Source organism: Aspergillus pseudonomiae, assembly GCF_009193645.1.
Source record: "Aspergillus pseudonomiae strain CBS 119388 unplaced genomic scaffold BDV37scaffold_38, whole genome shotgun sequence".
Classification (NCBI taxonomy): Eukaryota; Fungi; Ascomycota; class Eurotiomycetes; order Eurotiales; family Aspergillaceae; genus Aspergillus; species Aspergillus pseudonomiae.
This window is the reverse complement of record NW_022476030.1, coordinates 100,382-123,361: the sequence shown is the minus strand read 5'-3', so window position 1 is coordinate 123,361 and position 22,980 is coordinate 100,382. Positions and strand designations below refer to the sequence as shown.

Genomic DNA, 22,980 nt, shown 5'->3' with positions numbered 1-22,980 from the left:
TTTTTTTTTTTTTTTTTTTTTTTCCGGAAAAACCGGCTACCTGTAGCTATTTACTGATGCCAAATTTGTCAGGTTCTTGCACTTGTGAGAAGGCCGAAGCTATCGACGCAGCTGTCGAGAGCTTTGAAACTGACTTCACATCCCGCTTCCGGTCATAATTGTTCTTTTCACTTTTTTACTTAGTTGCTATTTTTGTCTTGTCTTCATCATTGGATTGGTTCCTGGAGTTCTCAGAGGGTGTTGGTTGGTGCTCAAGACTACATCACGACTTATTGATTGTATTGCTATGAACGATTTGCATCAGCAGTGGTTATGGTCCTGCCAGGTTTACTCATTAGAATAATCAAATGAAAGTTTGCTCCATCAAGGGCAAGTGAGGACCGTCTCTGGATAGCGGGTAGCTCTACACGCTGAATAGAAATTCGCCAATCCTTCCAAACTTGTGACGACTAGCAGTAGAGAACATAAACTTTCGGAGTCATGCCAATATTCCAACCAGGTGCTTATGATTAAATAGCTCCCAGGGCTGCATGCAAGTCAGCTCCCCACATACTGTGCGTTTTACCAGTTCCTCCGCCACCTTCTGAAGGAGGAACAAGACCTTGTTTCTATTGCTGAATTTTATTTCCATTACGGCTGCACGTTCTGAAGCTTAGTCCTTGCAGCCTTTTTTTGGATCAATGATGTCCCGATTTGTTTACATATAGGGAGACACCGCCACAACGCATCAATGTTTTCCCGCATTGGCGGAATCTCCGCCGGATCGGCCGCGGAAGTGGCTCAACCCAGAGAGGCGGTTGCTTCGCTCCTTAAAAGAGGTACAGCTGTTGAAGAACTAACAGCTGAATGCTGGACCTTATACCGGTGTTCAACCCTCTTCATTCGACTTAAGCTTCACAAGGCCATCCTCTGTTTTCTGTATCGTTTCGTTGCCACGGCCACCGACAACCCCGCGCCGACTTGAACTCCATCTTACCCCTTGTCGCGTTATCTGATCCCCTCTACCTAGATACCTCCGCACCTGAGACATACTGCACCGAGTTTTGCACCATGCTCCATGCACCTTAGAGAGCTTTGACGGAGAGCTGGAAAATACATAACTCAGAGTCTAATTAAGACAGTCAGGATATGCTCTTATGACGCTGCCCCACTAACTGAATTCACCGACGTGGTGTCTTTTCCTTTTACCACATACGAAATAACGAAAAAGGACAAATCGGGCCTTTTCTGCCGCCGGAGACAAATCGGTGTCCCATTATTTATCCACTTTTTGGCGATTCTGCTTGCAATACCTATGATAGATCAATCAACATGTCGTCTATGCGAGGCTTGGTCCAGTTTATTGCCGACTTGCGAAATGCGAGAGCGCGCGAGTTGGAAGAGAAACGGGTGAACAAGGAATTGGCCAATATCCGACAAAAATTCAAGGGTGGAAGTCTCAATGGATATCAGAAGAAGAAATACGTCTGCAAATTACTCTATGTCTACATCCAAGGGTACGATGTTGACTTCGGTCATCTGGAAGCCGTCAACCTGATCTCTTCCACCAAGTACTCGGAGAAACAGATCGGGTACTTGGCCGTGACTTTGTTTTTCCATGAGCAGCACGAGCTATTGCACCTTGTTGTGAACAGTATTAGGAAGGACTTGTTGGATCATAATGAATTAAATAATTGTTTGGCACTACATGCCGTTGCCAACGTTGGTGGTAGGGAAATGGGTGAAGCACTGTCAACTGATGTTCACCGGTTGCTGATTTCTCCGTAAGTCATCATCCCCTTACCTCCCCGCTTCTGTGTTAATCTTTGTACCTTGGCTTGATATGCTCATCTGGCTTGAACTAAACTGACACGTAGCTTGCAGCACGTCCAAGGCCTTCGTAAAGAAGAAGGCCGCTCTAACACTCCTCCGTCTATACCGCAAATACCCCGGTATCGTGCAAGTTGAGTGGGCCGAGCGGATAATATCCTTGATGGACGACTCAGATATGGGTGTCACCCTATCTGTCACCTCCTTGGTCATGGCATTGGTCCAGGACAAACCAGAAGAGTACAGAGGGAGCTATGTTAAGGCTGCTCAGCGACTGAAGAGAATCGTAGTTGATAATGACGTTGCTCCGGACTACCTTTATTATCGCGTGCCATGTCCATGGATTCAGGTCAAGTTGCTGCGGCTGCTGCAATATTACCCTCCATCAGGTATCATCTTGCCTGCCTAACGATTCGTTTCTTATCCTGACTGATGCAACGCAGAGGACAGTCATGTCCGCGAGATTATCCGTGAATCTTTACAGCAAATCATGAATATAGCTATGGATACGCCGAAGAACGTCCAGCAGAACAACGCGCAGAATGCCGTGCTCTTCGAAGCCATCAACCTCCTCATTCACCTAGATACTGAGCACAGTCTCATGATGCAAGTCTCGTCACGTCTAGGCAAATATATTCAATCACGGGAGACGAACGTTCGGTATCTTGGCCTCGAGGCTATGACGCACTTTGCAGCCAGGGCAGAGACTCTTGATCCTATCAAGAAACACCAGAACATTATCCTTGGATCACTTAGAGACAGGGATATTAGCGTTCGCCGCAAGGGTCTGGACCTGATTTACAGCATGTGCGACACAACGAACGCCGGCCCAATTGTCAATGAGCTTTTGAAGTACCTTCAGACAGCCGATTACGGGATTAGGGAGGAAATGGTACTGAAGGTTGCTATTCTTACGGAAAAGTATGCTACTGACGCCCAGTGGTACATCGACATGACCTTAAAACTCTTGTCTCTGGCGGGTGACCATGTCAACGATGAGGTGTGGCAACGAGTGATCCAGATCGTGACCAACAACGAGGAGATACAAGCCTATGCAGCGCACACACTTCTCAATTATTTAAAGACTGACTGCCACGAAAGCCTGGTCAAGATTGGATGCTATGTCCTAGGCGAATTCGGACATCTTGTTGCGGACAACCAAGGCTCCAGCCCCATCGAACAGTTCCTGGCATTGCAAGCCAAGATGATTACCAGCACCGACAACACCCGCGCGATGATTCTCTCATCTTTTATTAAATTCGTCAACCTCTTTCCCGAGATCAAACCCCAGCTTCTTCATATATTCCGACTTTATAGTCACTCTCCCGACTCAGAACTTCAACAACGAGCTTTTGAATACCTGTCGCTGGCGACTCTTCCCACAGACGATCTTCTGCGGACAGTTTGCGATGAGATGCCACCCTTCTCGGAGAGAGCATCAATTCTCCTCTCTCGGCTTCACCAGAAGACGGCTGGCACAACCGATAAGAAGACCTGGGTTGTTGGTGGCAAGGATGCCAATCAAGATCAGAAGGAGGTCCTTATGGCGCAAAATACCGGGCTTAAGCGTACATTTACTACGATTGTCAATGGCACGAACACTGGAACAAACGGCAAAGCGGCATCACCAGTATCAAGTGCGACAGGGGACCTAGCAGGACTGGACCTCAGCACCTCATCTACTCCGCCTCCCCCGAACATGGCCAGCGCAGCCCATCTTACGCCGGATTGGGATATCGGGTACAACCGGTTATATTTCAAGGAGCAAGGTGTGCTGTTTGAGGATGCTCAGATTCAGGTTGGTTTGCGATCTGAGTACCGTGGTCATATGGGCGTGGTGAAAATCTACATATCTAACAAGTCGTCCTTTCCCATTGGATCATTAACGACGACATTAGACAACCGTGCAGCGCCCAACCTCAAGATAGACACCAAAAGCTTACCCGAGCCTTCTCTTGCTGCTGCCAGTCAAACCCAGCAAACGTTTTTCTTTGAAGCTCATGGCCCATTCACTGATGCGCCTACCATTCGCATCTCTTATCTTGCAGGTGCCCTTCAGGCCTATACTTTACAACTTCCCGTCCTCATGCACCGGTACATGGAACCGTCGACCTTGTCGGCTGAAGAATTCTTTAAACGGTGGAGACAGATCGGCGGGCCACCCCTTGAAGCACAGAATACGTTTGGGGCATTAGCAAAAGCCAAGGATATCAACGAGACCTTCACGCGGCAGACTGTGGAAGGGTTCGGCTGGAGAATCGTTGACAATGTGGACCCCAACCCGAAGAACATTGTGGGCTGTGCTGTGTACCATTTTGGCACAGGGAAGACAGGATGTCTTCTACGACTGGAGCCTAACTATGAGAAGAAGGTGAGCTTTCTCTCAGCATCCGCTGGGAAATATGGGATATCTGAACTGACATGCTTTTCCGTAGATGTATCGCATCACGATCCGAGCCACACAAGAAGCCGTGCCGCAAGCACTGGCTAAGCAGATGGAGCAGATATTGGCGCAGGGAAACACATCCGATCGTTATGCATAGCCCACAGCACTGCGGTCGGGGCCTTATCGGCTGAAACCTAAAGTTTATAATGCATCTAATACTGTAAATCCTTTATTACTGTCTTTTTTCCCCTACTATTCGCGACTTTGGCAGGAACGCGAGGTAGCGACTTGTATTTATCGAATACTGATGTGAAGAGGTATATATTCAACATCCACAATGTACTGTCGCATAGACCTGTTATCCACACCAGTAGGATGCTCCAGTCAAGGCCTCGTACTTTTATGTCTGGATTACCGGGACCCCCCTCTTGAATGCAAAGGTTCGTAACTCATAACACAGCCCAGATTTTATACCCATATTTAGATCACCTTCGCCTGGTCCTTGGGCGGTCTCTGCCCGAAGATGGTGGTTCCCACCCGTACCTCATCACTTCCCAAGGCAATCGCGCCCTCGAAATCCTCACTCATGCCCATACTCAACTCCAACCTGGCATCCTCCCCTTCCAGCTCCAGCTCCCGCACAATCCGATCGCGCGTCTCCCGCAAGCACACAAAATCCTCATTCTCCGTCTCCGGCGTGGTCGCCTTCGACCTGGCAATAGCCCCGATCGTCATCACCCCCTGCAGCTTCAGTCGTGGACACTTCTCTCGAATAAAGCGACAAAGCGACACCGCACCGGAAACGGGATCGACCCCAGACTTATTCTCCTCGCCGGAGGTGTTCACCTGCACGAACACCCGCAACTGCGACTCTTGGTCGGTTGCGCGCAGCTCCTCAGATCGCTCCCCCCATCCTTTATCGAGGAGGGAGGCTTTCTTCTCGGAATCGACACTTTCGACGGCCCAGAGGCCCCGCACGTCGCGCGCCAGTGTCACGCACTTATTCGACTGCAGACCGCCGATGAAATGCCATTTGATGGTCGGCGGGAGCAGCTTAGACTTCTCCTGCAGCTCTTGCAGATAGTTTTCGCCGAAATGCAGGTGGGCCGCGGGCGGCTGGTGGAGGGCGAGGACGTCGGCGGCGGGCTTGAGCTTGGAAACGGCGATGAGCCGGATGGGTCGTGATTCTGTGGTGGCTTTCGTTGCGGCTGCGGTGACGCGCGACGTCACCGATCCTAGGTTGGAGAGTAGAGTGGCGGTTCGGGTGGGGGGGGCGGGCATGACTGTCGGCTGTTGTTGTTGTTCTTGTGGTGGTGATTGGGAGGTCATTGCAGGGTCTGTGGAAAATAGAGATCAATCTTATGATGGTTCTGTCGATGTGGTGTTCACAATGCCGGTTTCCGGGAGAGGGGCGAGTTGAACAGCGATCTGAACGAACTATGCAGGGTATGTCAATATCGGGATCTAACATGGAGTTTCCCGAGGAGCGCTGCAGAAGCGCTAGCCCCAACTGGGCTGGGCCAGATTGCGCGTGGCCACGTGATACGGGAGATCGGCTCCGAGAGATTCCGTTCCAGAAGATCTCAGGTGGTCATTTACTTTTTTGGGGCTTAGTGTGGCCTATCCGGGGAAGCCGCACGCCGTTTTCGTCGATTCTGCAGAAGATTTACACAGGATGAGGGAAACTAATGAGGGATAGTCAGATCCACTTGTGCCTGGAATGCGAGGTCTAGTTGAAATCTAACGACTTCAGCTTTAAATAGTGTGCCCCCTCTTTCTGACGGAGAAAAGGAAGGGAAAAGGAAAATGAAAAGGAAAGCGAGGAAAATAAAATCAAATAAAATCAAAAGGAAAGGGCCAGCCCGGTATGTTGGACCCTGTGACAGCGGACTGAATCGTAGAACCCACCAGGCATTCCATCCAATTTCACTTACAGACACTATCAGATTCAAGTTGATTATGGGACTTTCTTTTCCAGAACCCTTTCCACTTGTTCCTGCATTAGCAAGAAATTCCGTCAAGCGCGAATTAAACCCAAAGAAAATAAAAACAAAAACAAAAATACAGTGCAATCGTTGCAGCCTAGCCCAGCATTGGGGCAGCACCTCTTTTTGGTCCCAAAGTTTTCAGCCAATTGCCCGCGATGCGCAATGGGGCGCAGTTGGCCGAACCATCGTCCACCGTCTGCCGCTTCGGCGACGAGCTTCTCACTGTCCCTTAATAGCCTATCGGTAGAGGGTCTCCAATCGCCCAGGCACATGGCTACACTACGTAATTGGAGCAGGCCACTCGGCCCCAGAGGAAGGAGGATTGAGCGGCAATCTCGGCGGCACAGGAACGCAGTGTCTATTTTCTGATTTCCTATACATAGCAAAACGAGGACTCGGCGCTACATGGCCCAAATCAATGATTCAATCACCGTTCGTAGCGTTGTACTGATCCTTTCTGTTGACGCCGGACTCCACCAACTTCAGTGCTGACGTCAAAGATTTCCCTCCCCCCCCCCAAAAAAAAGTGTTGCCATCATCGTTTTGTGTTTTTGCTGTTCCTTTTGGCTCGGCCAAGAACTAAGACATCCTACTGCTTATTCCCTACAATTTGGTTTTCTTTTAGGGCCTTTTCCCCTCCCCACCCACGTTCCGTCGACTCCAATTCTTGCACCTGGTGGTTTATCTCACTTCGATTGATTGATTCTTTTCCTTTACTTCACTTCCTTTCTCTGAAAGCAGTGTTGTGTTCTATCTCTATCGTCCCTCTGGTTGATACCAGATATGCTGCGGTAATCCGGGGTTTATCGCATGAAGGTTCGAAACTGGGATCCAGCCCAACAACGGAACAGCACCAAAGCCATTACATTACACTCACGACTACTAAAATTGCGCATTCATATACTCTCGACGGGCTTTTATTTTTCAGGATATTGATAAAAGGAAGCTACCATTAAACCATCGCACATCATCTCGAAACAGTTCAGTACTGTTCAATTGACATCTCTAACCACGAATTTTACCGGAAGCCCGCGGAGTCGATTTAACAACGACAAATCTGCAACACCAACTTCAGAACAAACTACCCTCTCGATTGGCTACAGATTGTGATCCTTGGATAGGGATTCATAGTTTAAAAGGAGCAGGGACAGGCAGCAATAAAGAAGAAAAGAACCGCGCCAACAGCATCATGTGTCGCCAATTCTTCACCATCTATGAATGGTGCCATTGCGAAGAGGATAACGGCCACGAGCTTTGCGCAGCCCGCAGACGAGATATGTGTCCGGGGACGTCGATTGAAACCGTCCATATGCAGTGCTTCTGCCATCAGCATGCCAGCAAAGGGTTCAAGTCTGAGAAAAAGGCCCAGAAATCAAACGGCCCTTCAATTGACGAGAAGGACTCGTTTACTCCACGAAGGAAATGGTATCAGATCTGCGGTAGTCGGTCGCGGACTTACTGAGACGTCTGGACCTCTCTCCCTTTACGGTATCATACGCAGATCAATGGCTGGTTTCTTTTGGCTTTGCATTGTCAAGTTCTTATGTCTGGGTTGGGTGTTCAATTTTATTTTGGGATTTTTCATGGATTCATTGGGGCCGGTGTTTGGTTCGGTCTTAGGCGTTCCTTCGGGTGATGATTAGGGGTGTTGTGTCCTCCTTCTTCCTCCTCCTTGATATCTCTTGTTTCTCACTGTACGGCTATGGGAAGACCTCTGTGTCTCTTGAATAAAACCTGTCAGAAATACAGACGATAGTCGGGTCAACCTCGGCCGGCTAGTGCGGGTCAGTTGACATGTCCTTTTGAGCCTTCATGCTGCAGATGGAGGAAATAAATATAGTAACCCAAGGCCTATTGTTATGGAGGTAAGCCAAGAAAGGTACGCCCAGCCTTTGTGGGTATTAGCTTTTATTTTATTATTATCTTGCAGCCATAGCCACCATGCAATTGCTTCAAGCGGGCAATCCCTAGTCCGTACCAGGTGATAGACTAACATTTCCAATTATTAAAGTGACGGATCGACTCTTGTGTCGTGATTAAGGTTCCGAGAAACTTGATGTCAGATCCACATTATCGTAAATATTTATTCATTAGTCCTGCTCTTCTGACTTGATTGCTCCCTGAGGCGGCTCTTGTTCGCACTCTATAAACAGACCACTATAATTAACTCCAGTTGGAATCAATCGTCCCCAAAGCCCTAGATATATTGTACTTCTAACCTTTTTTTTTTTTATTCCCAAGTATCTCTGTAGTAGAACTCTATACGGGGTAAGTTCTGGCTTAATATTTACTATAAACCTAGCGCCTAAATCAAGTCCTGTGAGAATATTCGTTCGACAATTCATTGTGTACGAGACGTAGCCTTCTGATCGGACAGTAGAGCCAAACTGGTTATATACCAGCCATACTTTTCCTACGTACTCGATTTCTTTTCTTTGCCCGCAGCTGGCTATCTCATGAGGCGGAATCCATAACAACGTCGGCCATACTAGCATTGTCAGCTCTTTGAAGGCTTCGATAGCCCACACATAATCCCATTTGACTTATTTACTATGGCATCTGGGGAATATACACAGTGACCGGAAACAAGGGATCGGGGTTTCACCAACTGCCGCATCAGATAGTGCATATCAATTAATTGAACATGAGGCGGCGTCTCGACGAGTCCACCACCACACTCCCCAGCTTACAATGACCGTATAGATAACCCGGAGTAGAATAAGAAAGCCAGGGAAACACTAGTGTTAGCTGACTACAGAGACCTGTCACTTTACTAAAATCGGAAGTTACTGCTAAGTCAAGGGAATAAAAGACAATTAAGCATAAACTTAGGATGATCAGAGTACCTGTTCAGAGTTCCAGTATCTCTCAAATTACTGGCAGATAGGCAACATCGGTCCGCGCCAGAACCATACAGAACCATCGCAATTCGGTGCCTTTATATCTGTAACATAATTTACGTGCGGTCTGAGATTGCAGCGTATATAGGGGGGCACAGGGTAGCGAAATCTTAGAGATAGAGGGCTCGTTCATCTGATGCTGAGCGAGACAATTAGGGCTTGCAGGCTTGAGTTCAGGGAGGTTGGGTCTTCTCAGGGGCTAGTTGCTTATGTGGGACCAGTTCGGAGGGGCAATAATTTTCCCTGGCTAAGTACAGTCTTCTTTGACAGGGCGTATGATGCAAAAGTTGCCCTTGCCCCTCCTTCGTCTATTGTTTTGGGGGTGTACCTAGGAATTAAGAGGGTGTCTCCTGTACCCTAGACTAATGTCGGTATGCCTGAGCTGGTAATATGATCAATTCATCTACGGATATTGTTGCAGAGAAATTGATCGAAAATTATGAACGAGTCAAGCCACGCTGTCGTTCAGCCATGTCCGTAGCATAGATCAATCGTCAAGAATGAAAGGGGAGGTTGAGAGAAGAATGGAGGATCGACTGCCCCTTACCCTATCGGGGGAGAAAGTTTAAGGGATCCAACGAGGAGAACGAAACAGTCTGTCAGCTCCTTGTTTGTGCTCCTGACTCTTTGTTTTGTTCTCGACCTGCGACTTCATCGTTTTCTTTTTTCCCTTTCTTCTGATCGGATCCTGGTCTTATTGTTTAGCTCTCAATTGTCTACTGTATCATCACCGAAAAAAACAAAAACAACGCTAATAAAGCCACACCACCAAATGAACCTACTATTTGCGTCATGGACCCCTCCAAGCGCGACGATCCTCCAGCTGCATCATTCACTCCCACTTCGGACGCACTCGCGTCGCCAACTCCCACCACCGGTCCTGTAAACCGGTCGCCTCGCATAAACGATGTGTCAATGTTTGCGACACCTCTCCCGGTCTCTCCCTCCGGGTATTCCTCTTCTTCTCACTTATCCCCAGCAAATGCTCCCGCGCGCGCCACATCCCCTCAGGCGCATACAACCCCTCGGCGCATCTCCAGTGCTAGTTCCCTGAGAGATGAACATCGAAGTTCCAGTCTGAAGAAGCGGTCGTCCACCGCGTCGCTGCGATCGGTCCGCCACGACAGCAGAACCTCGACATCCCCTCACCGTAGTGTGTCGCAACACTCAACGTCGTCGCTCTCTAGCTCTCCGACCGCCACTACGCCGACCACTTTGGGTAATCCCAACATGCTGTCGAAAAAGTCGCGCCTTGCCAAAGCAAATGAGCTTCCCATACCCACGGCTGCCTCTATCGCGGCAGACCATTTTCAAAGAGAGGTGGAGCTGCACCAGTCTGCTGACCTACAGTCTCAAACGCTCGTGGTCATTCATGATGCTTGCTATGGCCATCGCTTCTCGCGTCCCCGCGCATCCAGGGCAGCTCTGGGCTCGATCGTCGAGAGACCAGAGCGTATCCAAGCTAGTGTCCTGGGGGTGTCTGCAGCTTACGTGCGTCTTGCTCATCGCTATGAAGGGGGTAGGTTCGCCCCCCACCCAGACATGAATCTTGACGAGCTTCCTGTGCCACCGTTTCAGATCTGCAGAACGGCACGGTCGATGGCGCTCAGCTCCCCGGCTGTGACACATGTACATGGTTCCAGGTGGATGGACGATCTGAAAACTATGTGTAACGCAGCGGAATCGCGACTCGCATTGAACGGCAAGGAATTGATCCGACCCCCGAGTGCAGGGAAGGACGGCGCCAAGGAAAACCCGCCTGCACTTCATGAAGGTGACCTGTACCTATGCGCGGAGTCCTTGAACGCATTTGAGGGAGCTTTAGGTGGTGTCTGCGAGGGGGTGGATGCCGTCTTTGGCCCCAGATCAACGAAGCGCGCGTTCGTGTGCATCCGTCCTCCAGGCCACCATTGCTCGTCGGACCATCCGTCCGGGTTTTGCTGGATTAACAATGTTCATGTAGGCATCTCCTATGCTGCTATGACCCACGGTTTGACCCACGCCGCTATCCTGGACTTTGACCTACATCATGGCGATGGTTCGCAGGAAATCGCATGGGAGCAGAACCGCAAGGCTACCGAAGCTCCCCGGGGTGCAGCAAGTTACAAGAAGACCGCTATTGGATACTTCAGTCTTCACGACATTAACTCGTATCCTTGCGAAATGGGGGAGCCGGACAAAGTGCGCAATGCAAGTGTGTGCATAGATAAAGCACATGGTCAGTCGGTTTGGAACGTTCATTTGGAGCAGTGGAAGACCGAAGTGGAATTTTGGGATCTTTACGCATCCAAGTATGCGGTACTGATCGAAAAGGCGCGTGCCTTCCTACGCTTTCACACTGAGCGTCTTGCTAGTACGCCCAATGGACCTCGACCCGCTGCAGCTATCTTTATCTCTGCGGGATTTGACGCAAGTGAATGGGAAGGGGCGGGAATGCAAAGACACAAGGTGAATGTGCCTACTGAATTCTACGCCAAGTTTACCGCAGATGTTGTGCGAATGGCGGAAGAAGAAGGCCTAGGAGTTGATGGCAGGGTCGTCAGTGTGTTGGAAGGAGGCTACAGTAATCGCGCCCTAACAACAGGTGTTCTGAGCCATTTGTCGGGGCTAGGGGATGCGACCTCGTGTCTAATGTCCGGCGGCGTGGACGACAAGGCCGATCGTTTAACGGCTGAGATGACGAACCGCTTGGGCCTGCTTGACATCTCAGCGAATGTCCAACAGCTATCAGGTCTGCCAGTTTATGACAGCGCGTGGTGGTCGCCAGCTCTGCTGGAAGAACTAGAGGCATTGGCATATCCACCGCCCACCTTGAAGCCCCGCGAGAAGTCTGCGCCAACCTACTTTGCTCCTACCCAGTCATTTACCGCTAAAGTGGTCACCGCGCCTCGAGATCGACGATCAACTGGTTCCCAGATCAGCGTGGAAACCGATGCGCCGCCATTGCCGCCTATTAGCTGGGCCACCGCAACGCATGAACTCTCAAGGATTCTTATCCCGAGCCATCGGCAAACCACAAGCTGTCGGCCAGAAGATCTCAACGCAGAAGCCACACGTTTGCGACGGGAACGTCAAACAGCCACCCAGCACACCAGCACCCCCTCGGCTGGGAATGCAGAAAGTCGGATGAAACTCCGTGCGAGGAAACCCAAACCTCCATTACCGGAAACCCCGAATGCAGAAACGTCGAAGCGGCAGGCCATTGCAAACAACCGAAGAACCACCATCGAACGTGCCAGTGACCTGCCGGATCCGTCCTTCGACAAGTCTCCTAATACGCGCAGCGCAACGCGTAGAAAGAGTGCCGCTTCCACGATAGCGTCAACCCTGGAAGCCAACGCCCCAGGCGATAAAACTGCTCGCTCGGCGTCAGCAGCCAACACGCGAAGGCCGGGTAGCTCCCGGTCTGCGACTCCGAAGCGCCCTTCGAGCCCCAAAATGGCACCTCCTGTACCTCAGGTCCCGTCCGTATACACGAATTTGTCTGCAAATGAAGAAGCGGCGATGGCGCCTGTTGAATCACGCCCGTTATCGAGGAGCATGCCAGCTACACCGCAAGATGATGTGGATAGTCTGACAGCAGGCGTTCGAAAACTCAACATCAAGCTGAAAGTGCCGTCTCCTGAGGAACATGCCGCCCGGGAAAGGGAACGCGAGCGACAGACTTCTAAGAGGGCGCCCAAGACACCTAATCCCTTTAAAAAGTCCTCAGGCACGAGGGGACTGAATGCTCCCGTCAACAAATTGGCAGCTCGTTCAAATGCGGCTCTGGTACGGCCAGAGGCAGAGAATCCTATCCCATCGCCGCCCACAACTACAGGCATGATGGCCGACGGATCCGGCATCCCGGGTGAAACTGTCTTGAATAGATCCACGGTAATGTCCACGGCGGTCCCATCACAGACACTTCCTCCAGAAATGGCAATCTCTCCTCCTATTACGCCAGGAGCCACCCATGATATTACGCGTCCTCAACATGCGTTGTATTCCCCACCAATCTCTGAGCCCTCTGTCAAGGCAGGCATCCCGGTGTTTACATCCAACAGCCCTATTCCTTTTGCACCGGCAAGTGCTCACGACAAGGCAGCTCCAAGCAAGCCACTTACTTAACTCGGCAGCATTGCTTCTGGTCTATCGTTCTTTTGGTAGAACTTAACTGTTTGATCATTGGTCCAGTTCTGATTTCCTCCGTTCCGGCAAATCTTTCTTTGTCAGATAATTTACTCACTTCTACCCTAACCCCTTGCAGGCAAGATTACATAACCCTGGGCTTCGATTTAATCTTGTTGATATACCCCTTTAGTTGTTGGAGTTTGAATCTAAGTGCTAATTTGAATTGCGAATCCATCTTGTAAATGCCCCCAATAGTCTTATCTCCGATCTCCGAGATCTGATAAAGCATTCTCCACGCCTGCGCCACCGCCCTGATGAGTAATCCCTCTCCGCATGTGCTGGTGCCTTCTAGTCTTGTCTTCTCTTCTCTTCTCCCTATAATCTTCGAATTAAAAAAGAAAACCTAAAAAAAAAAACCTATAATACCACGTCCGCCGGAGGTAGAGCGCCTCTTCTCACTCAGAACAGCTACCGACATCATCTGCTTTCACCATGGCGCCCATTTCCATGACCAAAGATCGGCTCTCGCCACAGGAGTCTTTCACGCAAATGGCCGACAAAGATCTAGAATCCATCGGGCGACACTGTCAATTCGAGTACTGCAACCAGCTCGATTTCCTTCCATTTCGCTGCGAGTCCTGTCGCGGGACCTTCTGTCTTGACCACCGCACCGAAACCTCGCATAAGTGCCCCAAAGCCGGCGACTGGGCTCGCCGACGAAACGCTCAGAACACCAGCCCGGGCACCAGTCTCCCTACGCAGAAACCCACGATCTACAACTCCGACCAATGCGCGCATCTCGATTGCAAAACCCTCATCAACACGATGAAGGACCCGGGCGTCCGATGCCCCAACTGCAACCGCCAGTACTGCCTGAAGCACCGCCTCCGCGAGGAACACGACTGCGCCAAGATCACCCCGCTGGGCGGTCGGCCGGCCGGCGCAGGCGCCAACGCCAACGAGACGCTGCGGTCCATGTTCGCCCGCGTCCGCACATGGGGCAAGGATAAGAGTCACGCGGCCACCCAGAGCCTCACCCCGACGCCGAAACCGAATAGCCCCGCGGCGCGGGCGGTCCAGCTGAATACTCTCAAGAAGGCTGCCAAGGGCGACGCCAATGTTCCCGTCGACAAACGCCTCTATCTCCACGTCGTCGGCACATCGGATACGCAGAGGGTGGACCCGCCCAAGGGCGACTTCTATTTCGATAGCCGGTGGAAGGTCGGGCGGGTTCTGGATGATGCGGCGCGGCGCCTGCGCATCGAGAACGTCAACAATCGTGCGGAGGAAAAGGAGCGACTCCGCATCTTCCATGTCGAGTCGGGCGAGTTCCTGGAGTTCTCGGATGCACTCGGAGCCGGGAAGCTGCAGTCTGGACACACCATCGTCTTGATGAGAGGTGCGGGTGTGATGCTGGGGAAGTAAATTTAGACTGCGCTCTTTTCCTATGACCTCTGCGCTTTTTTTTTTTTTTGTTTTTTATACATAGTTTGCGGGGAAGTTATGATACCATCGATTGTCGTTAGAATTATGCATCAGCATGCAGGCGTTCCGGAGCGGGTTCAGACGGACACGATGAAGAGTAAATGACGGCTCGTTGAGCAATCTATATAACTCACTCTATATATTTGTCGACCACATCCAATACATACATAAGTTCATAAATAGCCTATCTTTTGGACGAAAGGAAAAGCAAAACAAGGTATATCACGCACGAGGAGAAAAAAAAAAAAAAAAAAAAAAAAAAAAAAAAGCAAACGTAACTAAACGCTCATCTTCATCTTGATAGCCTTGTGAGGATTATACCCGACGACTTCGAAATCCTCCGGCTTCCAACCATCAACCACCCCACTACCGCGGTCATCACGAGAAATCTTCAACTCCGGGAACTCCGTCGGCTCGCGCACCAGCTGCTCCTGCAAGGGCTCGACATGGTCGAGGTAGACATGGGTATCACCCATGGCATGAACAAAGGTACCGGGGTGCAGGTCGACAGCATGAGCCAGCATGTGGGTCAAGAGGGCGTAGGAGGCGATATTGAAGGGCACGCCGAGGGCGACGTCACACGAGCGCTGGTAGAGCTGGCAGTGGAGATGGCCCTTGTGGTCCGGGCCGTCGGGGTAGGAGACGTAGAACTGGGCGAACATGTGGCAGGGCGGGAGGGCCATCTTCTTGAGGTCGGCGGGGTTCCAGGCGCTCATGATGATGCGGCGGTCGAAGGGGTTGTGCTTCAGCTTGTGCACGACCTCGGCCAGCTGGTCGACCCCTTGCCCCGTGTAGTCGGCTTTGGCGTCGACGTACTCGGCCCCGAAGTGTCGCCATTGGAACCCGTACACGGGACCCAGGTCGCCGACCTCGCGGTGGCCCAGGCCCACCTTGTCGAGGAACTCGCGGCTGCCGTTGCCGTCCCAGATCTTGACGCCTTGGTCGGAGAGCGGTTGCGACGAGGTGCAGCCGGAGATGAACCAGAGCAGCTCGGCGACGACGGCGCGGAGGAAGACGCGCTTGGTGGTCAGGAGGGGCAGGACGGGGATGGGGTCGTCGGCGGGGTTGGGGGCCGGCTTGGAGAGCGAGAAGCGGAGCTGAGGGGGTGCGAAGATGGAGCGTGTGCCTGTGCCTGTGCGGTCGGGTCGGTATTCACCTGAGGCGAGGATCGTGCGGATGAGGTTGAGATATTGGTGTTCTTCATGGTTGGGGTTGTGTGCGGCGTTCGGCGTGCTGCCGTTGCTTGTGCCAGTTGATGGTGTCTCAGCGGAGGGTGACATTTTCGCTGGTATCTTCTGTTGTGAACTGTGGGAAGGCTTTGTTTGGTATTAGGATGTGAGGTTCAATCGAGAGATTTCGGATCTTCTCCGTCAGTTGCATCAACACGCGTCCGCGACGCGGCACGTGAGCACGTGATGGGTCGTTTGCGTGGTTTGCCATTTCTATACTAGCTTTAGGGCCGAGATATTCATGCTATTCACAACGCCATGATATATGCATTAGACGCTATCTATAATGCTCAAAGACATGATATATATGCTAGTCTTCCATCAAATCAACGCCGACCCCCCGTAGCGCCCCCACCGCCCATTCCGGGTACTTAGATTTGTCTCCATACAGCTTGCTGAAGAACTCCCGTAAGAATGCCGGGAAGCGGTCCTCCAAGATAGCCTGTCGCGCAGCGCCCATCAGGGAAAGTAGATAATGAACATTATGAATTGTAAGGCTGCTCGTGGTTAGCACAAGATCCTTCAAAGGCGGGTTGGGCAATCTTACAGGTGAGCGCCAACCGTTTCCTTGGCCGCTAGATGATGTATATAGGCCCGTGTAATTCCGAGGCCACCCTGATCTCTGGGTCGACAGATGGTGCAAGTGCAGCCTTCTTGCACTGGCCTGAAGTCTTGGGCAAAAGTGTGATTGCGAAGGTTGAGAGTGCCGGAAGGGACCACCGCGTTTCCAAATCGCTAAACTCGTCAATCAAATCCGAATTCCCCAATAGCCAACGGTAGGGGTCTTACAGCTGTTCTCGTGGGCCAAACACAGTCGAACATGTCTGCACCGAGTGCAACTCCCACAATCAAGTCCTCGGGGTAGCCCTGGGAGAACGTTAGGCAGCGCTTAAAGTCGGCTGTGAAACACTTACGACACCCATCACATATCTCGGTTTCTGATCTGGAAGAAGCCCAGTACAAGTGTCGACGCTATGAACGTTAGTCGGAATCCGGTTTTGGAAGGAGGGAGTGGTTGGAGGAATAGTGACGCACACTTTGCAGAACTCCTCCTTAGCTTCACCTCCGGAGAGTCCTCCGATGGCAATGCCTGGTGTATCTCGCGCCACCATTTCAGCGCAGCATTTCCTCCGCAATTCTAGATCCAATCCTCCCTGGATGATACAGAACAGGTTTTGCCTCTCGGGGTACTTGTGCGCGTCGATGCACCGATCCAACCACCGCACCGATCGTTCCATGGCCTCCTCAATCCTCGCGTGGTCCGGCGAAGTGGTCGCGATAACATCATCGAGCTGCATGATAATATCCGAGCCTATCGAGTTCTGCAGGGAGATAGAGTGTTCCGGAGTGAGCAGCCTAGCAAGCAGTTGTTAGGTGTATCCTCGACGGTCTGGACATGGAATGGTAGGAGAGCACTGTACATAGGTGTACCATCGTGAGGACTAAGGAATCGAACACCTTCCTCCGTGACAGTAGCAAGTTTGAGCAAGGAAACCATTTGGAAACTAGGGTTCATGTCAGCTTTCGCTTCGCGCATATAACATCACCCTCTCCTCTCCAGGGTAGATCACAACCAACGCACCCGCCACTATCGGTGAGAATATTTCGATCCCAGCCTTGCAACTTATGCGCACCGCCCACCTCGTCCAAGACCGCCTGTCCAGGTTTCAACCCCAAGTGATAGGTGTTATTCAAGCATAGCATGCATCCGGTCTGCTTGAGCTGATCATACGTCAAACCCTTGAGGGACGCCTGCGTCGCAACCGGCATAAAGATCGGGAGGGGAACTGAGCCATGAGGAAGATGCAGAGTACTGGCACGAGCCTTGGTGGTCTATAGCATATTGAGGCAGCTGTTAGAACTGGTCAAGAAACGATCAACCCGAACGACAAATTCAAGCTGCAGCTTACCGAGCATTTCGTATGCAGATCGAACGTCAATGCGGAGGGCATTGGCTTGCGCGGCGCAGAAGTGGTCGGTGCAGATGTAGACATCTTTGCGATTCTTGCCCCGCTCAGGGTTACGGAGGGAGTCGTAGGGCGTAGTGAAGGGATTATCGCGCTAGAAAAACTATGCAACGTTTGACTAGTTAAACAGGGCCGAAGGCATGTCATCAAGAAGACCGTACTGGCAAAGGGTCAATTCGAGGCACGCGAGCGCAAACCGCAACAATTCATTATCGATAGAGAGCAATCAATGTCTGCCGATCTGGGAAGTTTGTCTTGTTTGGCCTGTTTGCAGTATCTATTGTGGTGCGTTTGGTAATTACGTACCATACCATACATGACGCTTCCCCACATCCCCGACCACGGAGTAAATAAACTACTGTGGAGGAATCTTGGATCTCCCTGTCTCTCGACTGAGGATTAGTGATGGCTGAGCTGGCAACAAGTCTGCAGATTCAATAGCACTCTTCCCTCCTGGAACTACCATTCGGGTGTAATATGGTCCTAATATCGTGACCAGGTCTTCCCTCGTCACCGCCTAATTATGCATGCTACCATCGGCAACCACCGAGTTTACCGAGCAAGCTGGAGAGGACCGATGATTTCACTAATTGCAATCAATGGCTCGATGGAAGCTGGAGCCAGTCAAGGCAATATACAAGCTCACATCCGTGTCCACGTAACGCGCTAATCGGAGATTGACCGACTTGAGGCAGTTGTACTCTGCGCCGTAACTTTCCCTAGTGAAGTTTTCCCGGCTAGCTGGGTTTGGTTCATGCGGGGGTTGCAAATCCTTCCTGATTCAGCGAAGTCGTCGCATAATTTAAAAGGTCCTATCACTCGGAGGAGCTTGTCCTTCACCATCCGTTGCAGGGGGGCCCGAGTTTGGCACCATGGACGAGGAAGCGAAATACCACCAAGCTGCTGAGAATGCCGATCTCGAGAGGGATTCCGAGGTATGACAACGCAGGATGGGCCCGGGTTGTCATACTAATTGATCCGGCATTAGAATCTCCACGGTCAGGACAGTGACAGCCCTCGTGAAAGAGCTTTGGTCTGGAAGCAAGATCTACGGATCCTTCCATTATGCGCCGCGATCTACCTTCTCTGCTATCTAGATCGATCCAACATTGGTAGGTCGCAAGTGCTTCATTAGCTGGCACTCCGTCCCTGCAGTGATGTCGGTGGTCAGGTAACTAATCAAAGCAACAGGAAATGCCAAAATTCTCAATGAAGATACGGGCAATGATCTCCTCACGGAGACAGGCATGACTTCGTACCAATACACGTACGTCAACTCCAGGCTGACCCCCTCTTCTTGCTAAATAAGGCAACAGTATAGCCCTCATGGTGTTTCTGATCGCATACGCACTCTTCGAGGTTCCCTCAAACTACTTCCTGAAGAAGCTAAGACCAAGTGTAGGCACTGATCCTGTTGTAAGAACCTGAGCACAGATACTCACCTGACTTAGAAATGGATTGCTTTCTTGATGCTCGGCTGGGGGGCATCCACCATGGGCTTGGGTGGCGCAAACAATTACGCGCAGGTGACTGGTATTCGTTTCTTACTGGGAGGTACCTAGATGCGTAGAGCCCTCGTGAACAATTTACTTCATAGACGAACCCTAACTTATACACTCTCAGTTATGGAAGCGGGTCTCTTCCCTGGACTGGTTTACTACCTGACCTTCTGGTACCGGAACTCGGAGCGCTCGATGCGCGTGGCGCTCATTCTCGCATCGGCTACCCTGGCGGGAGCTTTCGGCGGAGCAATTGCCTACGGTGTCGGACACATGAATCAAACTCACGGTCTATCAGCATGGCGATGGTTGTTTATCATCGAAGGGGCCCCTTCCTGTGCCTCTGCCTTCCTGGTCTGGTTCTTTCTTCCCGATTACCCCGAGACGGCATCATGGCTCAGTGCAGAGGAAAAGGAGCTCGCTATGCAGCGGCTGCAGGATGAAGGCTCAAAGGGGGCTGCGCATGCCATGACCTGGGCAGATGCGAAGGAGGTCCTAACGGATTGGCGGTTATACGCTCATTATATGGTGCGTCTTGTCATCTGTGTCCTAGAGCATGTTTCCGACAAGGATCTGACCTAACATGACCTTTACCTTTGCATAGATCTATTTTGGCATTTCCACCCCGTTTTCCAGCCTCTCACTCTTTACACCCGCGATTACGAGTGGGCTCGGGTATACCAGTTTGCGCGCTCAGCTCATGACAGTACCGCCATGGGCGGTAGCATACGTAGTCACCACGGCGGCAGCCTGGTCCGCAGATCATTTCAATAGGTACGCCGTGTGTATCCCCAGACGTGGCAGGTTCAATTTGGTCTAACTTAGAGCGACTGGTCTCTAGCCGTGGTCTTCATTCAGCAGCATTCTCCTTCATCGGGGCAATGGGGTTCCTCGCATCTGCCGTTCTCCCACCAGACGCATACCTCGTACGTTGACCGCGCTTCCTCATTAACTTCTGTGGCTCGTACTAAAATATACTAGCACCGCTACGGCTGTCTCATAGTAGCCACCAGTGGCGCCTTCGCCTGTATTCCGCCTCTTCTCGGCTGGCTCTCCTCTAACCTTCGCTCAACAGCCGGGACTGGCCTTGCGATCGCCCTGAACGTATCGGTCGGCGCTCCGGGGCAGATTGTGGGCGTGTGGATCTATAAAGCCAACGAAGCGAAGAGGGGTTATCCGACTGGCCACTGGACCAACGCGGCGCTGCTTCTGTTTGTCTGTGTCGGTTGTCTCTTGTTGCGCGTATATTATGGATGGAGGAATAAACGGAGAGGAACGGGGGATAAATTTGCATATTAGAGAGAAGAAAAGGGGGGGTTGTAAGAAAGAAAAAAAAAATATCGGTCGTGCTTTGCGCCTTTTGTTTCTTTGTTCCTTCGTGGTTTGGGGGGGGGGAGGACCGAAACAATGGAAGCTAGAACCGCCGGATCGGCAGTGTATAGTAGCGGATGAGGGAAATTAAAGTCGGACGAACCATGGTACGCGGCACGTGAGCAGAGAAATAAGGTTAAGCTCAAGACATGACACGGCGCGATCCTGAAACTTGATCCAACGAGTTGGGTCTGGACAAGAGTGGTTCAAACGTGTATACAACCTTGTCCCGGCCTAGATTTGTACCTCAGCAGCTGTCCACCTTCACCCTTCGTATATCTCGTCAAATCCCGGAGGCAAATCTAGAGCGCAAAGTAGACACCCAGAAACGATACTGGATGAATTATTTTTTAAAAAATAAATATAAATATAAAATAAAATAATTAATAAAATGAGGGGTAGAAGACGGTATCGATCCACAAACCGAATTACCTTCTAACCCACCTTAAGTATCTCCCAAGGTAACCACTACTCCGTACTTGTGTTGTGGTAGGAATCAGGCTCGCTTGTCTGCTGCTATGGTTGTTATCCACGAGGGATAGGCATGGAAGTCCGGATGCAAAAAAACACGAGAGAAAGCGTGTATTTGTAGAGTACGACGATTGAAGAATAAAGAGAAAAATTCAAATTTGTTTGTTGTTCGTCATAAGGTAGAATCTGATCTGATCCGTCTGTCTGTCTGTCTGTCTGTCTGTCTGTCTGTCTGTCTGTCTGTCTGTTTGTTTGTCTGTCTGTCGTGAAATATAATCGTGCCACAATACCCGTACGCAACCTGGACCGTTTGTATAATAGACAAGGGAAACAAGGGAGATAAGAAAAGCTAATCGAAAAGAAAAGAAGAAGAAGAAGAAGAAGAAGAAAGAAAGAAAAATAATACCAGCACACCCAAACATACCAGTCAACTGGGCCATCGTGTGAGAAAGCTTGCACCCGGAAAAAAATTCAAGAAAGCTACAACAGGACAGTTGAGTAAAGCAGGGCAAATTAATTGCAAGCATTCTCGTGCCCAGAGTCGTAACACCACCAGGGGAAACGCGGCATCTGCATCCAAATACTCTGTATGCCCCTAATCGTACCCCCCACCTCGGTGTTGCCAAAAGGTCTGCTGTGTTAAATCAGAAACGCATAGATCGACAGCCGGGAATGTTGTACACGTCTGCGAAACCCGAGTAATCGGCGGTAATTCGAAGAGCGTTTTCGAAACTGAGAGGAAGAAGGAAGGGAGAGGGGGAAAGAAAAACCGGAATGAACAGCAAGGTCGAAGCATCGTCAGAAAAGAAGTTACAGCCACCCAGAAAACCAGGGGTGTCGCCCAGCGACCCGCGTCAAGGGTGAATTTGACCCGGGTAACGGGTGTTACGGGATGTCTGAGGACTGAGTATATTCAGGGCTTTTTCCGCAGCATCCTCTATGGCATTATCGGAATATTTGCCGTCGTACCAGAATCGAGCCGGATACTGCACCCCGTCGATTGTAGCGATGCAGGTCCAAGCCGTGCGGCCACCTGAGGGAAAAAATGGCAACCCCGTTAGTGTATGGTACCACCGAGTTTCAATTGCAAAAGTCGGTGAAGTCGACTCCACTCTGTGCGTGCCGAGACAGTATTCGACAACAAAGAGGGCCTTCTCATACTAGCAGAATACAACGGCAGAGAGGGGTATAAGAGAAAGACAACGGAAGGCAAGAGATCATACCTCGTCGTTCGGTGAAGAGGCGAAATAGGGGCTTGGAGCGTTTATGGGCCTCGCAGTGCTCTTGTCGGGAACCATTAGCATATGAAAGGAAATGATATCCTTTGGAAGGAATGGCTGCAAAGTGGGGCATACCCTCAAGTTGTTGCTGCCAAGTCGTCCGAGGAGCACTCGCATTATTTGCTGGCTGCACTGGCATATTGAATCACGGTTCTCTGGACAGAGGGACGAGGCACGTTTTGCAGAGTTGAACTCTTGGGCTCTTCTCCGGGAAACGAAACACTGGTTCTCTCAAGAATCCGATCAGGGGTCACGGGTCAGGGTGGAGTGCGGATTGCCTTTGCGCAAGAAACGGAGATACGTAAAGGAAGAATGAAACCAATTGACTTGTTGGAAAACTTTTTCCTGGTTTTCCCTCTTGTTAAACACTTGACCTTCTTTATCCTCTTGTCAATCCAAACAATCTCGATAGATATGGGAGGCGGGGAGTCATATAAACTGTGGGCCATGCTCCTTTTTTTTTTATAAAAAAAAAAAAAAAA

The 22,980-nt window shown here is 50.8% G+C and overlaps 9 protein-coding genes across 9 annotated transcripts in view; 5 read left to right on the top strand and 4 right to left on the bottom strand.

Moving 5' to 3' along the window:
- The window catches only part of BDV37DRAFT_283618 (homeobox domain-containing protein), a gene marked incomplete at both ends in the record, with an annotated part of 3,725 nt that extends 3,567 nt beyond the window's left edge, over positions 1-158 (top strand). Inside the window, one exon of the mRNA XM_032087332.1 lies at positions 93-158. Coding sequence (XP_031940879.1) covers positions 93-158 — 66 coding nt within the window. The remainder of the gene's footprint in view (positions 1-92) is intronic.
- Positions 159-1,138: 980 nt separating this feature from the next.
- On the top strand, positions 1,139-4,514 carry BDV37DRAFT_133108 (AP-2 complex subunit alpha). Its single transcript, XM_032078732.1, has 4 exons — positions 1,139-1,763; positions 1,864-2,198; positions 2,253-4,180; positions 4,245-4,514. The coding sequence occupies exons 1-4, from the start codon at positions 1,312-1,314 to the stop codon at positions 4,350-4,352; spliced, it is 2,823 nt and encodes a 940-aa protein (XP_031940878.1). The 5' UTR covers positions 1,139-1,311; the 3' UTR covers positions 4,353-4,514.
- On the bottom strand, positions 4,489-5,868 carry BDV37DRAFT_133265 (YggS family pyridoxal phosphate enzyme). The gene has a single exon (XM_032078733.1). The coding sequence runs from the start codon at positions 5,522-5,524 to the stop codon at positions 4,676-4,678; it is 849 nt and encodes a 282-aa protein (XP_031940877.1). The 5' UTR covers positions 5,525-5,868; the 3' UTR covers positions 4,489-4,675.
- A 3,885-nt stretch (positions 5,869-9,753) lies between these two features.
- Positions 9,754-13,541, top strand: BDV37DRAFT_249827 (histone deacetylase hosB). Its single transcript, XM_032082126.1, has one exon. It carries the CDS (start codon positions 9,876-9,878, stop codon positions 13,191-13,193), a length of 3,318 nt encoding a protein of 1,105 aa, XP_031940876.1. The 5' UTR covers positions 9,754-9,875; the 3' UTR covers positions 13,194-13,541.
- BDV37DRAFT_249826 (AN1-type zinc finger protein) lies at positions 13,538-14,670 on the top strand. Its single transcript, XM_032082125.1, has one exon. The coding sequence runs from the start codon at positions 13,689-13,691 to the stop codon at positions 14,619-14,621; it is 933 nt and encodes a 310-aa protein (XP_031940875.1). The 5' UTR covers positions 13,538-13,688; the 3' UTR covers positions 14,622-14,670.
- A 120-nt stretch (positions 14,671-14,790) lies between these two features.
- On the bottom strand, positions 14,791-16,450 carry BDV37DRAFT_132996 (thymidylate synthase). Its single transcript, XM_032078731.1, has one exon. The coding sequence runs from the start codon at positions 15,959-15,961 to the stop codon at positions 14,960-14,962; it is 1,002 nt and encodes a 333-aa protein (XP_031940874.1). The 5' UTR covers positions 15,962-16,450; the 3' UTR covers positions 14,791-14,959.
- BDV37DRAFT_283612 (tRNA-ribosyltransferase family protein) lies at positions 16,221-17,904 on the bottom strand (the record flags this gene model as incomplete). Its single annotated transcript, XM_032087331.1, has 8 exons — positions 16,221-16,407; positions 16,458-16,645; positions 16,700-16,777; positions 16,825-16,882; positions 16,946-17,266; positions 17,332-17,415; positions 17,493-17,743; positions 17,821-17,904. The coding sequence occupies 8 exons, from the start codon at positions 17,902-17,904 to the stop codon at positions 16,221-16,223; spliced, it is 1,251 nt and encodes a 416-aa protein (XP_031940873.1).
- Positions 17,905-18,749: 845 nt separating this feature from the next.
- On the top strand, positions 18,750-20,675 carry BDV37DRAFT_283611 (putative MFS transporter; the record flags this gene model as incomplete). Its single annotated transcript, XM_032087330.1, has 9 exons — positions 18,750-18,812; positions 18,866-18,989; positions 19,069-19,144; positions 19,194-19,275; positions 19,329-19,431; positions 19,501-19,904; positions 19,981-20,150; positions 20,218-20,302; positions 20,358-20,675. The coding sequence occupies 9 exons, from the start codon at positions 18,750-18,752 to the stop codon at positions 20,673-20,675; spliced, it is 1,425 nt and encodes a 474-aa protein (XP_031940872.1).
- Positions 20,676-21,416: 741 nt separating this feature from the next.
- Positions 21,417-22,980, bottom strand: BDV37DRAFT_249808 (uncharacterized protein). Its single transcript, XM_032082124.1, has 3 exons — positions 22,574-22,980; positions 22,442-22,501; positions 21,417-22,251 (listed from the first exon to the last, which is right to left on the bottom strand). Exons 1-3 carry the CDS (start codon positions 22,635-22,637, stop codon positions 22,073-22,075), a joined length of 303 nt encoding a protein of 100 aa, XP_031940871.1. The 5' UTR covers positions 22,638-22,980; the 3' UTR covers positions 21,417-22,072.

Bases quoted from the DNA above. Each gene is read 5' to 3' on its own strand.
- BDV37DRAFT_133108 (XM_032078732.1), top strand. From the start codon at position 1,312: ATGTCGTCTATGCGAGGCTTGGTCCAGTTTATTGCCGACTTGCGAAAT. The intron at 2,199-2,252 runs GTATCATCTTGC...GATGCAACGCAG, and splicing joins GCAATATTACCCTCCATCAG to AGGACAGTCATGTCCGCGAG. The intron at 4,181-4,244 runs GTGAGCTTTCTC...GCTTTTCCGTAG, and splicing joins AGCCTAACTATGAGAAGAAG to ATGTATCGCATCACGATCCG.
- BDV37DRAFT_133265 (XM_032078733.1), bottom strand. From the start codon at position 5,524: ATGACCTCCCAATCACCACCACAAGAACAACAACAACAGCCGACAGTC.
- BDV37DRAFT_249827 (XM_032082126.1), top strand. From the start codon at position 9,876: ATGGACCCCTCCAAGCGCGACGATCCTCCAGCTGCATCATTCACTCCC.
- BDV37DRAFT_249826 (XM_032082125.1), top strand. From the start codon at position 13,689: ATGGCGCCCATTTCCATGACCAAAGATCGGCTCTCGCCACAGGAGTCT.
- BDV37DRAFT_132996 (XM_032078731.1), bottom strand. From the start codon at position 15,961: ATGTCACCCTCCGCTGAGACACCATCAACTGGCACAAGCAACGGCAGC.
- BDV37DRAFT_249808 (XM_032082124.1), bottom strand. From the start codon at position 22,637: ATGCCAGTGCAGCCAGCAAATAATGCGAGTGCTCCTCGGACGACTTGG. The intron at 22,502-22,573 runs GTATGCCCCACT...GTTCCCGACAAG, and splicing joins TTGGCAGCAACAACTTGAGG to AGCACTGCGAGGCCCATAAA. The intron at 22,252-22,441 runs GTATGATCTCTT...TTTTTCCCTCAG, and splicing joins CCTCTTCACCGAACGACGAG to GTGGCCGCACGGCTTGGACC.